At 34.4% G+C, this 24,388-nt stretch overlaps 1 protein-coding gene across 1 annotated transcript; it reads right to left on the bottom strand.

The window, feature by feature from the left end:
* Positions 1–11,148: 11,148 nt before the first annotated feature.
* Positions 11,149–22,658, bottom strand: LOC106463037 (zinc finger protein ZIC 1-like). The gene is made up of 2 exons (XM_022390446.1): positions 21,372–22,658; positions 11,149–11,994 (listed from the first exon to the last, which is right to left on the bottom strand). The coding sequence occupies exons 1-2, from the start codon at positions 22,480–22,482 to the stop codon at positions 11,468–11,470; spliced, it is 1,638 nt and encodes a 545-aa protein (XP_022246154.1). The 5' UTR covers positions 22,483–22,658; the 3' UTR covers positions 11,149–11,467.
* Between the last annotated feature and the right edge of the window lie 1,730 nt (positions 22,659–24,388).

Here is a 24,388-nt window from a genome sequence, read left to right as displayed (position 1 = left end):
TTTTGCCTTATATATATATATATAATTTCCCTTCACCTTTGGTACTCTGGACAGGCGTAATTTAGTATATATTTACGTTTTATTCAAACTTTCAGATTACAGTAGCTTAACGTAACTTTCAACCTCGTATTTTATTCATCTCTCTGCACGATTCAGACCTCATCTCAATTTTGTTATGTGACAAGTAAGCATTACATGTAATAATAATATTAAATAAAAATGGTTACCGCAACTTATACTCATCACTAGCGGACAAAAGGCTCTGAAGAAAAAAAGAAACAAGTAAAGTGTAAGGCAATGTACATACGCAAATAGAAGTCTTGATACATAACTGAAACCCTAACATGACATGCACAATAATCAATTTGTTCAGTTATATGGGTCTTAATCCAGTATTTTCGGGACCAGTGAATTAACGAATTGTATTTACTCATTACTGTTATTTATTACGGTAATAATAATTATTATTAGTAGTAATTACTACTTCTTACTCACCTCTTAATATTATTTATTCTTCTTCTGGCTCCCACGAAGAGTCAACTAGTCAGTTTTATCTAGATCTCGCCTTGGGATATGGATGGGTTACGCAAAAGTGAACCCATGCGCACACAACCTATAAGTTTGTTTGTTTTTGAATTTCGCGCAAAGCTACACGAGGGCTATCTGCGCTAGCCGTCCCTAATTTAGCAGTGTAAGACTAGAGGGAAGGCAGCTATTCATCACCACCCACCGCCAACTCTTGGGCTACTCTTTTACCAACGAATAGTGGGATTGACCGTCACATTATAACGCCCCCACGGCTGAAAGGGCGACCTATAAGTTCAACTACTTCAATATTGTTAAGATTTCAGTTGTGTACCAAGATCTTATATTTGCGTATGTGCATTGCCTTACACCTAATTTCTTTTTCTTCACAACCTTACTGTGCTTTTCGTCTATAAGGGTTTTATAATAATTTGTTAGTTATTTTTGTTTTTTACATGACCTAAAGAATAGCCCACTGTCTTCGTAATAGAAGAAAATAAAATATAATAGAGGTGATTATAATTTTAAACATAAGTTATCAGTGATCTTTTTTCTTGAACCACTGGTCACTTAATTGCCATATTCTTACTAATTTGATCACTGCAATTGGCATTTTTGACCACTGGTGGTTTTAGTTAATCGATATAACTATCGTATAGATCTGTAGTATTGTACTTGAAATGCTATGAATACCCATCTTCACTCATGTTGTATTATAAACATTTGAAAAATATTTAGTAAGTTATCCAAGCATGATACATTAACATTACCAGTTCAAATTTGATATTTAGTAACACATGTAAGATGATCAAACGTTACTTTGCTAGACATGTGAAATAATACCACCTCGGTTTATTCTATCCTTCAGCTATAGCCATACGTATGGCACAAAAACCAAATCAGTAAAACCCCGAATTTCGTAGTAGTAACATCCAGACAGACATCTTCTATGTACCAGAAGGCACATCACAACAATAGATGTAACTAATATGTATATATATATATTAGGTTCATTGTGAACATAGTTAAAGCTGTAGGCTGAGAAATGTTGCACCGTCACCACCACCAACAACAAGAGTGTTGGAATAAACAAGAAATGTTTAAAAAAATTGTTTTTTAATTAAACTCAGTGTTCGATGATATTTTGCTATAAGCACGTGCACGTAGGAACTTAGAGAAGTACAGAAGTTTTATAAATGTAGCTTTTCAAGGTTTTATTTTAACTATGGATGTAATATGATAACATGTTTTCAGTTGCTATAGACATTCTACCACGATACAGCGTGTCAAAACATTAAATGGAGATGTAAATTAAAACTTAATTATAGAATTATATATTTTTTTTAAATTTGAGGATAGAATTCCATTACTGGTGTGTATCAGTTTATATGCTCGTATAAATTGTTATATATTCTACCACAAAAGGAGTTTACTGAGTAATCGACTGAAGCTACACTTTAACCCTAGAACTACCTATTTATCCCTATGGATTTCACATATCATCAAAACATATTTTTCTTAACTATCTATGCACAAACTGCTAGTGAGTCTAAGAGGCCGTTGTTACAAGGTCACTAATAACGTACAAAATGAATGATTCCACCTGGTTTGTTTGGTGAATTCTTTACATAAAGTGTCGTAACAACCAAGAATATAAAGTTCCTCAATATGAAGTAACATGAGGACCTCATCGATAGTGAATGGTATAAAAACAAGTCGGTAATTTAAGGGTTAACTAGTCAGTTTACAGGTGAATTCGTTAAAATTGTAAAGTCTTCACTGTACAAATATAGTATGCGTAATTTTCGAACATTGCTACAACTTATATATAAAGCTTATCTTTATGACTTGGTTCCTAAACTTAATATACAAGTAATACGTCAATAATCTCCATAGCAACCACACGCCACCAAGAAACAGGACAGCCACAACAAGGACGAAACTCTGGCTGTTAAATACATATATATATATATATATATAGTGTTACTGTAGAAGATCGAATACTTTCATATATAGAGCACGGTATACGCGAGACACATTGAATATTAAAACATTAAATTAAAACACACTATTTTTAACTATGAGTTTTATAATTGAAACAACAAAACCTTGCTTCGTAAGAAATCGTAGATTGTCTGTGCCAACATACACAATTCAAGACTATGTAAAATTTAACAATAAATGTTTCGTAAAGTCCACAGCTTTCAACAGAGGAAACATACCACACTAAGTCGAATAGAGAAATCTCAGTACAGCTTGTTAATATGAATATAATCCATCAAAGGAACAATGAAATAGATGCAATTAAACATAAATAGAAATATAATTATAGTGCTGGTAATTCAGTAGTGATAATATGAGAAATTATTATCTGTATCGTCATTATTACACGTAATTAACTTTACCACAAGACTGCGTTACAATACAACTTGAAAGTTGTTGTTGTTTTCCCTGTATTTACACCTTTATCATATCTTAGACCATGAGTGAAAAAATGGCTATCCTGATAGTCTAGGTACGAGAACTTCTTTCATCCGAAGGACCGAAAACTTCCTCGCGATGTCAAGAGGAAATATTTGGCCTTAAAGACCAAACATTTTAAATTTTTCTCCTAAGAAGGATTCTTGTTATATTTCGACCAAAAATTTCCTCAACTTCATGTAAAACTTTTACGGGTGGATAAAATTTGTGCATGAAGTTGAGGAATAAATTTTTCTCAGGATTGAGGAATTAGAAAAAAATATCGACTTCAAAAGGCACAATGCCAGTCAAATTGACCTAACTGTAAAGGTTTTTGTTGTACACCTTTTATATCGCGAGTTTAATTTTTCTTAATTACTCTCATAAATTTATTTTTTATTTGCTCTAATTGCAAAACAAATCCCTAATGATGATTTTTGGGCTATCGGGACTAACCGCCAATAATTACTAAGTGATAGACCAGAAAGAAAGCATCTAATCAACACCTCTCATCGCCAACTCATGGGCTACTCATTACCAAGGAATAGTGGAATTGAACGTAACGTAATAACGCCCTCGCGGCTGAAAGAGTGAGCACAATCGGCAACAGGTTTCGATCCCGTGACCTACAGATTGCAAATCGAGTATCCTAACCATCAGTCTATGCTAGGCCATACTGATTAGTTAAATCGGTTTTGCTTTCGCTTCAGTATTCCAGCGTTAAAAATCAAACACCGAGTTAACCAAAAAAGGCTGTGAGGAAATTTTGCTAAAGAAAATTTTAGATTAGAGGAAACTTGCCACTTTTTTTACTCCTGACGTAGACCATTATTTCTTTGTCTGTTGGTAAGACATTTTGTTTATACTTTGTAAACACGCCTAGAAAAAAAAGTCAATTATATTTTAAAGTTCTAGATATGTTGATAGCGAACTTTTTCTCTCTCATTGTTCGGAAAATGATACACTTATAGAGAAAAGTCTTTAAAAAACAAATTTCTTTAGTTTTTATTTTAGAAAATATACTAATATATAATGTGGCCTAATGATTAGGGCACTTAACTTGTAAGCTGAGGGTTGAAAGTTCGAATCCCATCACCGGCAGCGCTCGCCCTTTAAGTCATGAGAACTTTGTAATGTTACTGTCAATCCCACTTTTCGTTAGTAAAAGAGTATTCCAAGAGTTAGCGGTGGATAACGTTACCCAATTTCCTTCCCTCTAGTCTATCATTTCTAAATTTCTAAAACAAACAAACAAATAAATATACAAATATTTAAAAAAAAACGAGTTGAGAAACATAATAATTAATTGTAGACGCAAGGAGTTTCACTGACTGGTAGTGTTATAAGTATATATAAATATGACCAGCTAAGCAAAACAAAGTTATAATAATGTCTACAACAAGCAAGAACATCGATAGGTAATGAGCATTTTAAACGTTTTAAGGGTAAAACTCGACTATCAACAAGACTCACTTCAAAATTTGAGAATATCAACATGTTTTTTATTTGTAGTTATCGAAGTCCAAGTTAGAGAGGATGATGAATTTGGTGAAAGGGACCTTACAAAAAAATGAATGATTATTAAAGGTTATGACAAATATATATATATACTTATATGATCGTATCTCACTTAGTCTACCTTTTATCATCATAACTTAAACAACAAGGCTCAAAATAAGTATCTGCAATGTAAACTTTATAGGCTTCATACAAGAGTGCAGGTCGTAAACAAGGCTGGTGCTATAGCAGGTATTGGTATATCTGTTATATATAAAAAAACTCAGGAGGAACTACTGGTTATCCAATTAATATATATATATATATACTGAAATTGCTAACAATTTGTTTGAATTTGTCTTCAATGAAATCTCATATAATGACATAAATGTAGATTTATACTATATATTATCAAGGGCTCCTTAAGTTTGGGGCACGGGTTGGTCTTGTAATAAAGCTCTATATTTCGTAGCTGGCGAGCCGGTTTCGAATCCATGCGATATCACAAATTATCACCCACATTTTAAGCTGGGAGAGCGTTATAAGAGCGACAGTAAATTCCTTAGCATGGATGATAAGTGGGGAGTAGGATATTGTTTATTGGCTACCTTCTCTCTGATCAGTAGTTCAAAATTAAGGACGGCTTAATATAGCCTTAATAACTTTGCCATAAATACAAAATAATTCACTTAAGTTAAAGGGGTAGAGAGTAAATTTACTTTCTCTTTTAACAACGTACGTTTAAATTGTTTGTTTATATAATTTTCGCTACTCGAGGGCCATCTACCCTAGCTGTCTAATTTTGAAGTGATAGACTAGACGGAACGCAGGTAGCCAATACTTTGGTTATCCCTTACCAACGAATAGTGAGATTAAACGGCACATTATAAAGCTCCCAAAGCTGAAAGGATGAATGCTTTTCGATTCCGTCACCCGCATATTGCGAAGTGCCCTAACCTCTATATGTTTAAATACTGCAAATATTAAATCAGCTACAAGTAATTAAGACAACGTTTAATCCACAGGGATCTCATGTATCCGACTAGCCGATTGTGGTCTAGAGGTTAGCGTGGTCGGACTATTAAATCGAAAGTTCAAGGTTCGCGACGCGTTGACATAAATATGCGTTACGCTTATTGGGCCTTGGGTGAGCTACAAGAGTGACGGTCAAGTACGACTACTTCGTCAGCTTTATGCAAATTAGTAAACAAAATTAAAGTTTTGACGCAATTAAAACCTGTTGAAATTTCATCCCGATGCACATCGCGGGTGTATAAATGTTCATGGTTTGCTTGTGAGATCTTAGGAAAGGTGTGAAGTAAACATATTGTATGTAATATTGTTATTGGTGTGTGTGTGTGTGTACCTGCAATTATTTCGTCCTAATTAAAATAACAGAAAATTTCACAAATAAAAAAATATGCCGGCTAGTGTTTATGACAAAAATGTGTACTAAAATTTGCAAATACATCACGAGTACATATATTTAATAAAAGACGTTTGTTTTTCCACTTTCCGTCATATTTTCAATTCTAACTCAATGTGCTTAGCAAGAAAATACGTAGTTACTGTAGTTGCAAAATGAGTCTGACTGGAGATAGCTCCAGTAGAAAAGATGTTAGACCACTGTGTTATTACTTCATTCACTGTGAATGGTAGTGTAACAATCATGCATAATTTGCTTTCTAAACCTTTAGAAACACAAGTCCTATTAGAGTGGTGGTTCACGTCTATATGTGTAGAATAGACGGATGCAACAAGTTTATACATAAATATTTTGGTCAGAAAGTATCGACCACGTACTTCGTGGAATCTTGAGTGATTTACTTGAAAACTTGAAGCGGCCCCAAATAAGTTTACGAGCGTACAGACATTGGCCGGGGACCAACCATGCGTTGTTCATACTATAGATACTCACTAGTTTACGTGCGTACAGACATTGGCCGGGGACCAACCATACGTTGTTCATACTATAGGTACTCACTAGTTTACTCGCGTACAGACATTGGCCGGGGACCAACCATGCGTTGTTCATACCTCTACATTGGCCGGGGACCAATCATGCCTTGTTCAGGCCATAGATACTTACTTGGTTTCGTTACAAATTGTTGGCACACATAAAACTCCGAAGATCGTGGAACAACTTTCATTAATGTGACCTATGTAATCAAGGCACTATTCAAGAAAATTGCTTGTGCATTTTTATTATCACTGTCTATTTGTACGTGGTTTTAGATGTGCAGTCAAAGCCTAGAAATTACAGAAACGCCAAACTCTTCTTTCCTACCTAATTCTGCCATGTTTGAAAAGGGACGTCAAACTATATTTTTCTTCGTGTCGCCGACTGTTTTTAAATTGCAAGTATTCTCAAATCTTAAGATTACTTTATTAAACCATTTTGAATAAAGCACGGCAAGCCAAAACAAATTATACATGAAAATTATATCAAAGAAATCCAATTATTCACCATCATATTCAAAGGAACGTAATAGTCTGATTATGAATGTTTAGTAGCCTTTCTCGAACTTTTACGTTTATATCACACCTAAGTCATTCCGAGATTGAATAAATATCTCACTAGATTTCAGGGAGGATTCTTTATTTAAATTTCCATATAAAGACAAGGCTATGATTAAGAATATTTTATTTCAAAGTGTTTGATACTATAGAGCATAGACGTTCTTGAAACATTGGAGATTGTTACGTACTTAAAGGATATTTCCTGATTTATTTTTATATATGAAATAAAACATTAATAATTTTGAGTTTGAAAGAATATTAGTTATTTATAAGTTAATTGTTTATTTCCAGGTGATTATTATAATTATTTCAAAAAAAGTGATTAGAAAATGTTGTTTTCAAAAAAACCAAAGATCATTAAGGCGGGACACATTCAATAAAAATAGATTGCCTATACTCTGAATGGCTACAGGCCCAGGGAAATTAATTGATATAGCCGAACTAAAACTATTAGTTTGATGTAAGAACGGGTAGGTAAACTACAAGTGATCTTATATACTATCGACTACAACATTTGTACATTATTATAACAGAGAGACTTTTACGAATGGAAGTAAAATCTATTTTAACAAGATTTATTAAGCATATCTTACAAATGTTTAAATATTCGTCTTTTCCTAGATAGTATAATCCACACCAATGTTAGTTTGAGTGACAGATTGACATCTCAATGTTATTATTTCCTGATGAAAGAAAAATATTGCTACTGGGAACGCTTCGACACTAAATACGTGAACGGATGGTTCAAGTTATATATAAACAGTGTGGTTCGTTTATCCACTGACATCTGGCTACCAAATGATGAGCAAAAGCGCAAGCATCTGCCTGCTACAGCTTAACTCACCAGCATGGAAGATTGTGATTGGATACGTCCCAACTCGGCCCACTTCGAGAACTTCATGTGTCAGTAAAAATTTTATGTGTATAGAGTGACTCAAAGAGTACTTTGTGTATATTTTTCCGAGTTGTTTCCACTCTTACCAGGATTTTATGAAGTAATTCTAGAACATCTTTGAAGATTACCCTTTTTGCATAACTTGTTTTTGACTGGTTTGTGTTTGATATCACGTAAATCCCTTAAATATTGAACTTTGTTTGTTAACTTTTCTGGAAGCTTTTTTTCCATTTTTTGCATTGATAGTGGGAAAAAAATCCTGTTATTTTTGAAAAACTTAAATCTGCTATAAATTTAGACTTTTGTTATTAGACGTATTGCATTACTTAAAAACAAGCAGAAAAGTGGAACTGAAACCACTTTTCAGCATTAATTTTTTCCTAGTTTAAATATTAATGAAATAATGAAATGTAGAAAAAAAAAGTGGGAGCAGAATAAGGGTGTGTGAGTGTTGAACAAAACGGATTTTGTTTATTACATTCACGCGAGAATTAACCGCTTGTTTTACTTCAAGACAAGACCTATTTGACCAAAATAACTTAATACGCCATTATAATATATTCTTTTTTTGTGAAAAACAAAACTTAAATCACCCCGACTTTTTTTGTATATACGGTTCATAATAAAACATATTTAACACGAACAGAAAGTTTTACGCAAAAACTGACAGAGATGTTTAGTATATTTAATAATTATGAATTGAAGTTTTATAAAATAGGCGAATACAGATACATAAATTAAAAGCACTTGATTAATATCTTTTAGCTACAATGATTGGAAGCACAGAATTCTAAACACTTTTTGCCCCCCAGTGGCACAGCGGCATGTCTGTGGATTTACAACGCTAGAAACCCGGTTTCGATACCCGTGGTGGGCAGAGCACAGATAGCCCATTGTGTAGCTTTGTGTTTAACTACGAACACTAAACATTTTTTAGGGAACACTTATGAAAAGGCAGCTTTGGGTAATATCTGAATGAGTATATACAACCTGTTATCGATGCAAGGGTTAAGTAAGACTAAAACTAGACGAGTACATAAGTAGCCTAGCGGCCACATTTCTCCCAAATAAAAGAATGTTTTATTAAATCTCACTTTAATTCTTCGTCTGTGAATTTTCAGCTAACACATGTGACTTTCACCAATTCATTAAATTGCTCATTAATAGGAATGTATTTAACATTTGCTCATTAGTTTACTTATATTTTCTAGATTAGAGACTCAATAGTCTACCTTTGGGTGTCTTCCAAGTTTTACAGAACAGCTACAGAAGCCATTATACAATTGAAGCACGAATGGTACGAAACATTAGTTTAATAATGAACACCTAAAGCTTAATTCTTATTGATTATAATGATCCGAGTATTATAGAAAAAATAACGAAGTTTTGTTCCTAGCGTTTTCAGAGTTTTTTTTTTGCTCAATCTCCATTAAGAGTATTAATTATAATTCAATACACTTTAAGAAACGTGCGTCAATCTATAGTAATGACTTAAATGTAAGTACAATAACAAGTAACAATAAATTTATTTAAAAGGTGACGACAGAAATAATCAGTTCCGTTAAAAGCACTTAAGTGGAACATGCCTATGGAATTTACGTGAATATTCAGAACTAAGAGGTTCGTTTTTCGAAGCAACATATCAATATTTGCTTCATATTCTTAGTATACTTTCGTCTAAATACAGAACCGTGTGTTATCTTGTACGATCATAGAGTTTTTGTACATGTCCCTATGAATTACATTTTTTTACATCTATCATTTGATATAAATAAGAATACTGTTAAAATTCACACTATTTATCTAATAAAAATAAATGTCTGAGTACAATAATACAGTTAAGCCTAACGATTCATTCAACATGCACAATAATTGAATACTAAAAGACAAACATTAAAATACCAGTTCAGTAATTTGAATCACCTTTACTTCTTAGATCCTTTTTCTCAGGTTAAACCATCACAAGGCTTTAGTGACTAAGGAAATCAACTTATGAAAATACTATTCGATGTTATTTGTCAAATTTTATGACGTTAAATATAAATTTTATTGGGAAAAGTTACTCATTTATGCAAAATGATCAAGAACATGTAATTGACTACTTTCTAAAATATAAAAATTTTAAATATATATCTAAAGCAACTGATCACGTATCCAAAGTATTTTGCATTTAAAACACATTTGTTAACAACATAGGTACAATTTGGTCTAACGCTTTATGATTAATCATTCTGTTATTTTTCCACACATCACAGATGTATTATACTTATATGACTCAAAAGAGTCATCCATAAACCATGTTTGATATCTTGATAATGAGGCGGTTGTTTCTCAAATCGTAAAATGTGTCGTTTCGACAAATAACAATTATTACTTAATATATCTTCTATTGCTTCATTAAGAAATACAACGTAATATAAAATTCATGCTTAATAAAGCGTTACTGTTTTTAGTTAATACAAACAATTGAAACATGTCTTTCCCATTAACTGACCAATCGAAAAAAAAAAGTTTGTGAGTGACTTGCAAGATATAAGACATTAAGGATCTGGTATTTTCCAAAGCGGGTGAATTTCGATAGATTGATTTTTTTTTTTAACATTTGTTATTTTTTTCCGGTAACGCTTCGACCACATGAAAAAGAATATCGAAGAGTGTACAGAATGTTTGTTGATTTACACACCGCCCATTAAAGAGCTCGAGGAGACAGTGAAGATTCTCCTTGTTCAAGTTCAAAGTGCTGCTGTTCTGAAAACTGTGTAATCATGTCCTGCTTGTCATGATGTTTGTTTAAATGTCAGTTGGAATCCCACTCGCTCAACTGAATGGTCATGTGAGTGCATACAACAGTACTTAAGACATGTGAAAGAGGGAAAAGAACAAGAATACCTGGTAAGTCAGTGTAGTGGAAAAAAAAAGGAGATTACCAAAAATTAAAGAAAATATTTAAATATTTAGTATTGTGATGTATGGTACACGACGAACTGCACCCCACGTTTAGATACAGTCCTGCGTGTAAAATGTGTGAAAAGGCCAAATGTAAGTTGTATCTGTTTCAAAACTGACATGTGGAAATTAATATAAACACAACAGGATTTAAACATACCAAGATTTCAAAATTTAAAGCAGAAACGACATCAGCTGATTATCGACTGACTAGTACAGATGTGTGTGTGTGTGCAGTCATCAAGCGGGTACTTTCTACACATATACATATCCTTACAATAACAAACACAACAAAACAGGTGGTCTTTGATAAAATTATATTCAAGTTTTACTATGATACAAGTGCATCTGGTACTTGAACACCTGGCGTACAAAGAACATTTTCCTGGTGCATATACAAACAAGTTTCTGCCCATGTATTTTATAAATACGTCGTCTATACAAGAGAAAACATCGACTCTTTATAGTCGTGGTCGGAGGGACCAGTTGTCATGAAGTTTTTCAAACAATATCCACGTCAACATTATGAACACAGTTTGTTCCAGCTCATACAAGTGCATAGAGCTGGAACGAAATGTCTAATCTGTACAAAGGCTTTCCTACCTTAGTGGGAGTGACCGGTGGTCAGTAAGCTGAAGCAGCGTGAAGATGGTGACTGTGGCCTCCAACTCCACCCAGGGGTGAGTGTTCGTTGCTGGGTGGGGTGGGCATGCCTGTTGTTGACTGACACACGTACCATTCACTTAAATTAGTTGAAGGTCCACCCCCACCTAGACTATGAGGTGGATTTGACTGGCTCAGGGGTAAAGCCGCATGGCCCGAAGCACCGGGACCTCCGCTTGATCCGACTAGACTATTACGGCTAGCATACTTCCCACTGACGTTGTTCGGCGTGTCACTGTCGTAACCAGAGCCAGAGCTGGTGCTCCCAGCCGATCCCGGAGGAATGGTACCTGGTGGCGGTGACGACTTGCCGTGAACCTTCATGTGTTTCCTTAAGGAACTCGGGTGTGTGTAACTCTTGTCACATCCTCGAATTTTACAGTTGTAGGGTTTGTCGCTCGTGTGAACATGCGAGTGTTTTTTGCGATCAGAACTGTTGGCGAACCTTCTATCACATCCTTCAAATTCACACTTGAACGGTTTTTCACCTGAAAGACGAGATAAAAGAATCAATATAAGCATATACATACATGCATAATATTATAAATAAATGTATATGAAAGGGTTCAAACTTAGAAACAGGATTCACTCAGTATTAGTCAAGTACAGTAGATGGACACGATAATGCCGTAAACATGGCTACTTGTGTGAATGTAGACAAGGGTTTAATTAACAGTAAAATAGTACAGTAGCACAAAAAAGTTATCTTTTTCTATTTCCATACCTTATTAAAACGCAAAACCTTAAAATTCTATTTTTTCTGAGTGATCGTCTGCTGCACATAATTTAAAATGTAGTCCATCCTGACTGCAATCACTTAATAACTTAGATAATTCTACACCAACCTCTTTCTTTCGTGAATTTTACGGACTGTTTTCATTGAAGGTAGTAAAGTAATTAATGTCTATATCTGTATAGAAATTTACGTTTTCATACCGTTACCGTATGGTGACTTAGATGAATTGCAAATGACTATAAATTACGGATTTTTGTACACTTCTTAACTAATATTCAATTTGCTGCTGAATGATTGAACAGTGTTTACGTGATCTTCTTTCAAATTACATCAAATAATATGCGGGGGGTGACAGGAGGACAAAATTCAAAAGAATTACGGGAATGTTAAGCTCTTAGCTACTTATATGCCCGAAGACTTACTGTTTTAAGGATAATTAAGTGCACCAATAATACGTTATGCTCTTGAAGAAGAAATATAGATAGTTTCTTTAATTTTCTATTTATAAAATCCCGTTTTCACATTGGAGTGTAAAGTTACGTATATGTTTGTTCTGTTACATGGAGTGTAAAGTTACGTATATGTTTGTTCTGTTACATGGAGTGTAAAGTTACGTATGTTTGTTCTGTTACATGGAGTGTAAAGTTATGTATATGTTTGTTCTGTTACATGGAGTGTAAAGCTACGTATATGTTTGTTCTGTTACATGGAGTGTAAAGTTATGTATATGTTTGTTCTGTTACATGGAGTGTAAAGCTACGTATATGTTTGTTCTGTTACATGGAGTGTAAAGTTATGTATATGTTTGTTCTGTTAGCTGCAATATTCTCGATGTTTTATATTCCAAAACGTAGACCAATTATTGGTGTGAGGACTTAGTGATTTACTAAAATAAAGTTCAATAATTCAAACAACGTATACAATGTGAGTTTGATTAAAACTTGAGTATAGACATACAGTTCCTATACAGGACCTTTCCTTGGTCTGAATAAAAAGCGAGATCTCTTAAATTGTATAAAAACATGATGACTGATTTCAACCAATCACAAGGTACAAGAAGTAATAAATCATATGTAAATTACAACTTTTGTCATATTTGTTTAGCATAAACACTTATTCAACGTTATTAAAACGCGACAAAAAGTTAAAAAGATCAACAACAATAGACATGAAATGACTGACTACTTAGTCGTATATTGATAGAACTGTGTTGTTGTTTGGTTATTTTATGATTTCAACAATTACAGAAAACCTTGAAACGAAGTCAGTTTAATACCTGTATTATATATAGAGAGATAACATTAGAATTAAACATTGTGTTTCAAAATTAAATACATCTATCGGGTGAGAAGAACAATTCTAATCTTGAAACATTAAATGTTCATAGAAATTGAAAAATAAATAAACATCATAAATCTGTAATATAACAGTTTGAAAAATAAAATTCGTAAATACATTGCATTTCTATTTAAAACGGTTCTGCTTGTTACATCAGCTCATTATACAGGTTTAGATTTTACTGTATAAGAATATATTTTTAAATTATTATACGGTGCCGAGACACTTTACAGACAATATGAAGGTTTGGCAGTGAGAGACTAGAGGGAAGAAGCTAGTCATCACCACCCACCGCCAACTCTTGGGCTACTCTTTTTACCAACGAATAGTGGAAGTGACTGCACATTATAACGCCCCCACGGCTGAAAGGGCGAGCATATTTGGTAGGACGGGAATTCGAAGCGCCCTAACCACCTGACGATACCAGGCCCCAGTATAAAAGACTCAGAACCTATTCTGTTATTTTACGGTTTGGAAATATCCACGTCCATTTTAAGAATATATGTTTCTGGTCAATATCTTTTCCTCCAGCTCTATCAGGATTATTTAATCTTTGGGAAACACAATAGAAACTTCTCTAGTAAATCGCTTCTGGATACGCTACGGTTACTTGTAAATCCAAACACTCCTCATACTAATAGAACATTTTAGTTAGAAAAAAAATTCACAAACATGACGACTAATAATGTAAGCACATTCAGAAGACAGATCTTCCTTCATTTAAAAGTAAAGAAGTAACGCCTATCTTCCGTTTCTGGCAAGAAAGAATTCAGGTTATCGGTTTTTCCTGTTAATAAATATAAACAAGCATACTGTAGTTACGATAAGCGTCACTGTTTATCAAGAAAAAAAAAATCGATGTATAATAGTGGAGAAAATGTGATCTTAAAAACAAAATAAAACAATTTATTCAAGGGTAGTTTAAGTGCAAGATCAATACGCTGGTGGTATAATCATTGGTGGAGAATGCCCACCCACGGTGAGATATTAGATGGTGGTGTCAACTGGACGCATATCCTTATAAATGTATGTCTCAGAATGAAGGTGTGGTTACTTCTGGAACGATGCACGAAACTCTAAAAATTTTAAATCTCTCTATATTGTAGTTTCTTATATTTTGCAGAATAAATTAATCTAAAATTAGAGAAATTAGATAACCCAGTCATCTTTAGTTTAATTATTTGATTACGCTACTTAATACGACAATGTAAAAACAGAAACGTGGTGTTACGAAACACAAAACCTTGTTTCTGACAGCAGTACGTCTGGAACAAGTGGCGTTGATGATAGACATTGGTCTCTTAACAACCATCCAGTTGCCATATGAACTAAAATAGTGGGGAAAAAATTGCCACGACTTCAATACAGATTATGTTAGCATATATTTCCTTTCCCACAACTCTGTAAGTCTCTTAGTTCAGTTTGTCAATTGGTCTGTCTGCGTCATTGTGACGAATACAAAATATTATCACCGGATACCTTTCGGTTTTACACAACCATAAATCGACCTTGAGCTGCCCTTGAAAGGCAGAGGCTTGTAACCCCGAGGATGTCGTCATCACCGTGAGTTATTTCGCTTGTGACGTATGGCTAGGCGAGAAGGTACTTGGTTGTAAATATTAATAGCAGCTTCGCTGATACAAATATTTAAATTATTTCAAGGTATTTTATTAACGATGCATGTAAAACGAGGAGGTCAGGAAAACAATATCTGATACGAACTGGGGAATAATTTAAAATAATCATTAATATTATCAGAGATTTTCTGAAACTACTTTCTTGAGTTACGTCACATAGGATTAGTCCATGTTATACCTCAATGAGCTGAAGAACTCCATTGGAAGTTATGTCAATTGACTGTTAACTTATATTGTAAATAAAAATAATCTTCAACATGATTCAAAGTAATACTCTAAGAGCACACCATAAAATGGAAGTGTTTCTCAATATAGCACTAAAGGATTACACAGGCCTGCGAACATAAACTTCATAAAAGTTGTTTTGGTTTAAAAATGGATTTTTCATAATTCAGCTACACAGATTTCGAAAATAATATTCATTTTTTTCTATCACGTAAGGATTTTTTAGAAATCGGGAAGAAAAAAACTCTTACTCAGATCAAATTATTCTTTAGTTTACTATAATGCACATTTTTTATTATTATGTTTGTTAACAAAAATACGAACAAACTGAAGAAAATGGAAGAATATGCATCCTCATTCGCCCTGATTTTTTTCGTGAAATCTATGTCTTTTAGTTTCAAAACTACGTGTTGTGTTCTTTCTTTTATGTATTGCGTTATGACGTTCTGTGAAAAACCTATACGTGATGGAGAAAAATGGATAACATTTTCGGATTCAGCGTACAGAAATTACTGTAGAACATGTAAAAATATCAAGGCAATAAAACCATCGCAGGCCTGTGTTATCACTCGTGGGTATGGGCAAAATCTCTTAATAGGGGTGTTGAGTTACCAAGAACAAATCAGTTCATGCTACAGATCATTATTAAACAAAGAACTGTACTTATAATCATCCAACGAATACGAATCAAGGGAACTGTCTGCAAATCGAGAGTATGAATTAACGAAATATGTTTTATCTGGTAACAAAGAGTCAAAAGAAAGAGTTGTATAACATCCAGTTAGGAAGTATAATGATGAACTGTTTCAGAGCAATTATCTAAACCAGTAATAAAATACGTAGACGTCTTGTTTATATAGGTCTAATCAAAAGTCCCGAGCAAGAAATAGAAGTAATTATAGTGTAGTAATCGATTATCAATGTCTCGCTCTCTCTATATATATATAATATCTGGGCGTAGCCTAGAAGTTAGTGTGCCGGTTGCGTACCAAATGGCCTCCGTTTCAAACCTACGGTAGGCGATAGAAAACATAATCCGCACTTTCAGCTGTAGACGCGTTACAACAGAGATAGTCAATCATGCTATTCGGTTAAGAATAGTCGTGTATGTGGCAGTGCTACTAACTGGCTACCTTCCCCTTGGTCAGCAGTTCAAACTTAAAGACGACTAGGAATGAATCCTAGTAGTCTCTGACCTAAGAGTTCATAACATATGTTACATAAAGTACCGTTCAGATTGGAAATTTCTCTGTCTATCTATATATATATAGATGAGCAGGGGAAAAGAGTTATTACTTTTATTTCTCGTCTTAGTCTTTCATTGTTTTTTTCTCACGTCTTATTGTTTGAACTAATCTTCAGGCACTTAATATACGTTTGTGATAAAATTACGTATCCCATCTAAACGTTTGCGACAAAACACAGTTAGAAGCAAAATGTTTTACTTTTAATACATGGTAAAATAGAAACAGATTAAAGCAGGTGATATAACTCTTACATAGAATATGCATAACGCTTATCAACCGATAACATTTAAAGTACATACTTAGTGATTAACTTATCTAAATATGTACATACCACATCATCACGGTACGCTTACATTTAGAATGTTGCACTGAAATTTAAGGTGTCTTTGACAGATTTATCATTATTACATACTTTCACCAGGAAAGAGGTGTTAAAAGTATATCTCTATCAGATAACAACGCAAAATGTACTCGTTCCGGAAACTTCACTTTGATGATCTTGTATTTAAAATTCATGTAAAGACAATTGGTTATCTACGTTGCATTCGTATTATACAGTATAGCAGCATGTCAGCATTTCAACATGAAATATAGCTAAGAACATATTGCAGACAAAACATCATACTATTTTCTGCCTACATGAACCAGCTGAAGTCTGGCATGCATCAGGGAAACATATAAGTATACGCATAAATATAGCTTATATATATGTAGGTATGTGACGTTGTAAACTAAAGCCCTTTGTATTTCTCGAGAGAATTTACTCAAGTGTCATCGTGTGTTATGTTTCTAAGTTAGGTAGCGAACAAACAGTTACAGAATGGCGAGGGACGGTGGCTTTGAATAACGTACTGTAACAACTGAAATATTCGTATGGACAATTCTCCCCTTCCTTCACACAAGTCCCGTGTTAGCTTATTTCTCATTATTTCAGGGACGATCTACGTAGCTAATTAACGCTTTTAGGCAACTGAGCAGTTGTATGTAATTTAATGAATTAAGTAGGTGCACACACGTAATACATTTAGTTCAGAATTAGGGGAAATGCATCGTATTTAAAAGGCAGAAGTGGGGTTTGGTAGAGATAATATACTAGTACAAGTTATAGATAATTTATTTCTAAGTTTTCCAAGCACGTTGGCTGAAAAAGAAGCTTTCAGTGTGTTTAAACCACTTTCTTATCAATGAAATATCGACGAGACATCTGTCACTTTCAATTACAATAGCACTTTAGTAAGCTGTGCAGTATTACAAACATGAACACGAGTCAAGATTTCGTGTGCTACACACGTACGTGCATAATCAACAACGCAGTTTGAAGTGCATGTTTATCATAACTGCACAGTGCACAACTTGTGATTTATTTGTTCAATTGTATAGTTTCGTGTAAGGTGCTTTCAAAACCAAATGGTTAGGTTTTGGATTTATAAACACGTAAAAAATATACTACGCTGCTTTCTTGGATATCGTCCTTTATGCTATCATCCCTCCGTTTTTCCCACAAGGCAGTTTAAAGATTTCTGTAAGATTTAGTCTACCACGTGGAATAAAATGTAATAACAATAATATGCCTGTGGATAAAACTATGCGTAAGTTGCACTAAAAAAATTCGTTAGTTTTATAACTGATGTTAAATTCATTAACTGTTGCTAAGATGTCCTGATGTGACGGTGGTTTAAAGTTACCAAGAGTTAGTATCGAAGATGGAGTAATATAGAAGTGGTCCAAATTCTCCAGCCGTAGTCGTTCAAAGTGATACAACACGTTAGTTGCTGAAACTATCAGGTGTTTAATAGCATTGCAAACAATTATGTACACTAATAATTCAAATACTGCAGATATTCGCTTCAAAATTGGTTCAATATGATAGTGACTCCAAGTTAACAGTTGTTAGCATTGAGGATGAATTAATATGCCACTCATTCAAACGTATTAGCTTTATTTCCATTGGTAGTAACTTTGTTTAGCATTGGTTTAAATTCTCGAAATGTTACCCCGACACATAAATTAATTGGTCACTTTCTATGACTTCGTCCATATAACTCTCCTGACTCAATCTTTTGACCTACAATAACCATATTTTCCCGAACAAATTTGGTCAATTTATCCTGACTAAGGCTCAACGTTTGCCACGATTAGTCATCTCAGTGTAAACGTGATGATTATGTTTTCTTTTTAGGCCTAATAAAATGTGGATCCAAGGTTCCGTGTCCTCTTACCGCAAAAAAAAAACAACAAACCGCTCCATACCATGTGGCCGTAGGTTCGCTTTAAGACTAATGATCAAATCTTGCTATTCGATCAGAGTAGCCCACGAGTTGGCGGTCGGTGGTTTGACTCGCTGCTTTCCCTCTAGTCTACAACTATTTGAAAATTAGAAACAGATAGCCCTCAAGTAGATTTTGCTCGAACAACAAAAACAACTTTTTAGTTCACAATGGAATTGAATAACTGGAATTTATGTGCAAATTCAAGTTATTAGATAATAATTCCTATTTGTTTTGTGAAAATAACTAAAATTTAACATATAAAAAAATTCACGTGTCTGTGATTTAGAAATTACGAATAGATGAAAAACTAAAACCAATCTACCTTTAATTATATGTCTTTAACAGTCATCGAACCATCAACACACACACACATACTTGTATATGTAAGTAGATTTGTTAAAGGACGTTACCAAGTTGTCTAAAAATATTCTTCATCAGAATTAATCCAATTTTAAATATAACTGTTAAATAAAATAATATTACACATTATCAACTATTAGTGTCACAAATCTGTAAATATAATATACTTGGCTATCATTAAAGTGAAAATTAGCTTCACACCCTTTTTATCACAAGATTCAGTTGGCCGAAATTATGAATACTTTCCTCTCTTTAAAATGATTTTAACAATTGATTTACATTTTCATTATAAATCAAGCTACATAACTGTATTTACTTGTTATTCACTCCATCTGTATCTGAACTTGATCATACCTAGTTAGTAAGTTCAGGATTCAAAAACTTATTAGTAAATTTACGCTACTGAGAATAAGATTTATTTCGTAAAAATGGGAAATACTTCATCATCATGGTACCATCGTAAAACATTTCAAATTACGTAATAACCTGTAAAAGAAGAGGCACCAAAAATTTTCCAGGAATAAATAGTTTTAATTAAAAGTAAGAGGTAAACTACAAAACATTATCCGACCACCTTGCCCTAGGTCATCAGTTGGATACCGTCGTTGCTAACAGTTTCGGCCATTAAGTCGAAATGCATCTCACTAGTTTTCTGAAACTGGATCTCTTTTACATGCAATGGACGATTGAATTGTTTTTTGTTTTTTGTTATTTTTAAACACATCAGTACATTTACAATTCGCCTTACATTTAGCTATGTTCTACAGGCGATGAGATATCAAAATAAGGGTAATATATGCATTCCTTTGTCACGGACCGCATGCAACATAAAGCGATAAGTAACGCTACCTCACGAGGGTAGTGAACTGTCAGCACTAGGAATGACATATCCAGATGTTATAAGTATACTGTCATGATATACAGTGCTGTCGCAGTCCATCATCTATATGCAGACAATGCTAGTTATTCTGAATACTTCTACAACATGTGATTTACGATCTGTTGTTATGAGGGAGAGAAATTTTGAACAAAATGTTTGATTGACATGGACTTTGAGTTTGATACTTTCACCTGTGCTGTTTCAGTCATACTAGATGTTACTATGTTGGGTTGAAAATTTTCAAGACTAAGCCTACTGAAGTTCTACTTGTAGTACCAAGTAACTTATAGGAAGGAAATTTACAGAACATTGTTAAAACAACAGAACCTGAGCCCAGACACGACTATACGCAAGTAATCTAGCGCATGAAAGACTGTATTGAAATTGTATCTGCATATGAATAACTATATTATTATTCTCACAAGAAAGTTAATTTTTAAAGATTCAATTTAGTCAAGAACTAAGATGTTGAAGTACTTGTTTCATTGTTAACTTAATGGGTGTAGCTGTATATGGGGCAAATGAATTTTATAATAAAAATATTAAATACAAATAAACTGATATTTGTCGCAACTGTTAAATTCAAATAACATTTACATGTAATTTTAAAGAATCGGAGATTTAACCGAGTTTGCACATGAACTTCGGTGTGTGTAATTTAGATCCCCTCAGTTGTAATTTCGTTTTAGAGTGTGTGTGTTTTTTTTGTTGTTTTTTTTTTTGAATATAAGATGCTTGGAAATCTGTGTCAGGTTTAATATGATATTTATGGAAAGATCAGTGTGGGCATTTTTCTGAGTAAAATTACTTGCACAACAACGTCACGTATACGGGGTCTTGAATACAGGAAGGGAAAAACTGACATGACTATGGTAAAGGTAGTTTTGTATTTACATGGGGTGATGGGTGAAAATATTTTAATATGTATTTAGTTATGATGAAATAGTCGGTTAATTATTATCAGGAGGTAACTCAGTTACTAACTGGTGATGTATATTATCTATCTATGGCCACAATATAAGGATGCTTTGAGCTGAATATTAAAATTAAAGAAAGCGCGAAATATGGTGAAAGGGATGTCAAGAGTTTTGCATTTGACGCACGCATATAATAAATAATAATTATGAGACCAATTAAAATCTATAACTAGGAACGTAAAGCAAACAACTAACCTGTGTGTGTTCTTTTGTGGATTTTCAAATTTTCACTCCTGGCGAACACTTTACCACAGCCGGGGAAAGGACAGGGAAAAGGCTTCTCACCCGTGTGGACTCGTATATGGTTGACCAGCTTGTACTTGGCTTTGAAGGGCCGCCCGTTGCGAGAACAGTCTTGCCAATAACAGGCATGGTAATTGGATTCCGGTCCTCCAACATGCTCAACCGTTAGATGGGTGACGATCTCGTGCATTGAAGAAAATGTCTTGTTGCATGCTTTTCGTGGTGTCGGTTGTTCTTGATCGACCCATAAACACGTCATTTCTTGCTTGATAGGATGACGCATATACCTAAAAAAGGCTCCAGGACCGTGAGGTCCCATGTTCATGTGCCCCATATTCATGGGGCTATAAGTCCCTGTCAGGTGGTCAGCTCTTGGTCCGGTCATCTGATTGAAAGAATCAGGACGTCCGTACATGTCTGCACCAGGTAGTGACAATCTCATTTGGCCGTTCATGTGTCCCGTGTGATGTGCTGATGGGTGGTCAAAACCAGGAAACAATACATGTGAGGATGTGGGGTCACCTGTATGATGAGCAGCGTGAAGAGCAGCCGAGGATGGCACAAACATTCCGTGATGAGCTGGACCATTGCCGTTGAGGGCATCATGAGAAGCTAAACTACCGGCTAGAGTCGGCATGTGATCACGGCGAAGGAAAAATTCTCGAGCGGCGTAGCTACTAACGTGACCGTGGTGATGATGTGCATGTGAAGGAGGGACACCGTAGCCATTGGTCTGGGCAGCAAACTGGTGGTTTCCCTGAGTCGAAAGGTCTCCTGGCATGGCATGAGGTGGGGATAATTTGATGGCGCCCATGTGGGCTGTATCCATGAATTGGCTTAACATCTCTGACGCACCTTGTTCTTGAGGTCCGCGGTGTTGAGTTGCTGCTACCACGGCCTGACTCAGAGGGTAGCCGGCCGTTACACCATTGAATCCTGGGTGTGAGTGGGCAAGACTGGCATGAGACGGAACGTACGAACAGGCCACGTCTACTAGGCGGAGTGCAGGATTCCGTTTACTAAACCCATGATCCATAATCGTGCTACTTAAAGCCTGCGTCATCAACTGCCAAGTTTTGTTGAGCTCTGTACTCTACAAGTGCTTGCGAATCGATTCCTCGTTGATCTGCCAGTTGGTCTTCCGTTGCGTCGAATAGGCAGTGGGAGGAAGCTATGTTCTGATTGGATGAAAGTACACAAGTAGGTTGGGATATTTAAAATCGACGAATCATTATACCCTCCGATTCACGGTAAATAGGCGTGGCTCACAGTAGGTGACTGTCAATCACAGTCTTGAGACCAAAGTTTTCCAAGTTAAAACAATTGTATCATGTTTCTGCTCTACATTTTAAACTAATAAATCGAAACTTACTTAGATGTTCTTTTATGGAATTCAAACTTGCCTCATATCGAAGCAGCTATAAAACTAATGTGTGTAGCTCTATCGTTTTAAATACTATATAACTAGTTCATAAACCATCACGAAACACAAGCAGACTGTCCTTGGGTAGAATTTATTATAAAACAAAAATACTATGAAAATAGGCCTAAATTTAGCGCGTCTTTTCGGTTGGATAGTTGTTAATACTAATCCAATTTAGAAAATTTTGGAGGACACGTGTTTGAAATCATTTGTAGTCACTTGCACTTTAAAAACACGTTGATTAATCTATTGCATCGTATTTTTATGAAATTGTTGATATTAGTAGAATAAATTGAAATCTATAGGAATATCGTCTAACGTGTCTCTCATAACTAAAGGTCAACTCTATTAAGTACAAATTCGTGAGTTCCTTCAGAAGTTTAGACGTGGATTAGTTACTTATGAACTATTTCATTTGTCATATTAATAGTAAAGTTCTTTGTAGATACCATACAGCTTTTATAATCAAAAACATATTTTTTCAATTATATTATTGCCTTAATGCAACATGTAATAGTCTTTACTCCATAACATTTCTCAACCTCCGATATGATATCAATAAAGCTATCCTACCTTTTGTTTTAATGGTAGGTTCACTTGTATTCGTTTTTTATACCAATGAAAGTTATAGAAAATATAAAGGCAAGTCTGAATTCAATGGTACATTATAAATCAAATCTCCCAATCTTGGATGAATACAAATTTATTTATATAAAATATGTATATATATATATATATCACACTTGTATGGCAAAGAGTGTTGAAATAATCAAACAGTTTTACAGTGATATAATCATATCGTGACCTTTCCTAAATCTGATCAGATCTGCCTGTATTTGCTTCATTTCTGTCACCTTTTATGTGGTTCGAGTAGTAATTTAAACTTTTACAATAAATATAGATAATTTTAATTCTGCATACTCGAACATTTTGATTGAATTATAAATCGACGGTACGTAAATCCTTAACTAAAGTGTCGCTACTGTGTTTAACTACGTTCAATTTTCTTCTAAGTGACATTGCACGAGGTGTGTCCTTAACACCTGCATCGAATGTCAGCCGTTAGTTACTACACAATGCAACTTGCAATCTCAAGTAAAATGAAACAGTCACACCTGCCTTGCATAATCTTGATGTATTAGGTCAATGTAACTAGCTCGAGGGTTTGTAGAGCTCAACTCCCCTGGAGTGCGGGGCAGTGTAAGTAGGGGACAAGACAAAAACAATGAAATGTGTCAACACTGTTAAATTAGCGAGACAGTTCAAGTAATGTTTTAACCATTAAAGTTTATCCAGTTTTACTACGTAAACGAAGAATACGGAGTCAGTGAAAAATGTCCTTCATTTGATTTCTTTGTTATAATACTAATAGTGACATTTCCATGTTTGCTTCGAACGTCTGTTTATTAACAGTTCAAGTAATGTTTTAACCATTAAAGTTTATCCAGTTTTACTACGTAAACGAAGAATACGGAGTCAGTAAAAAATGTTCTTCATTTGATTTCTTTGTTATAATACTAATAGTGACATTTCCATGTTTGCTTCG

Source organism: Limulus polyphemus, unplaced genomic scaffold (assembly GCF_000517525.1).
Source record: "Limulus polyphemus unplaced genomic scaffold, Limulus_polyphemus-2.1.2 Scaffold1309, whole genome shotgun sequence".
In the NCBI taxonomy this organism is placed as follows: Eukaryota; Metazoa; Arthropoda; class Merostomata; order Xiphosura; family Limulidae; genus Limulus; species Limulus polyphemus.
The sequence above is the reverse complement of the archived record's forward strand: the minus strand, read 5'-3'. Positions and strand labels throughout refer to the sequence as shown.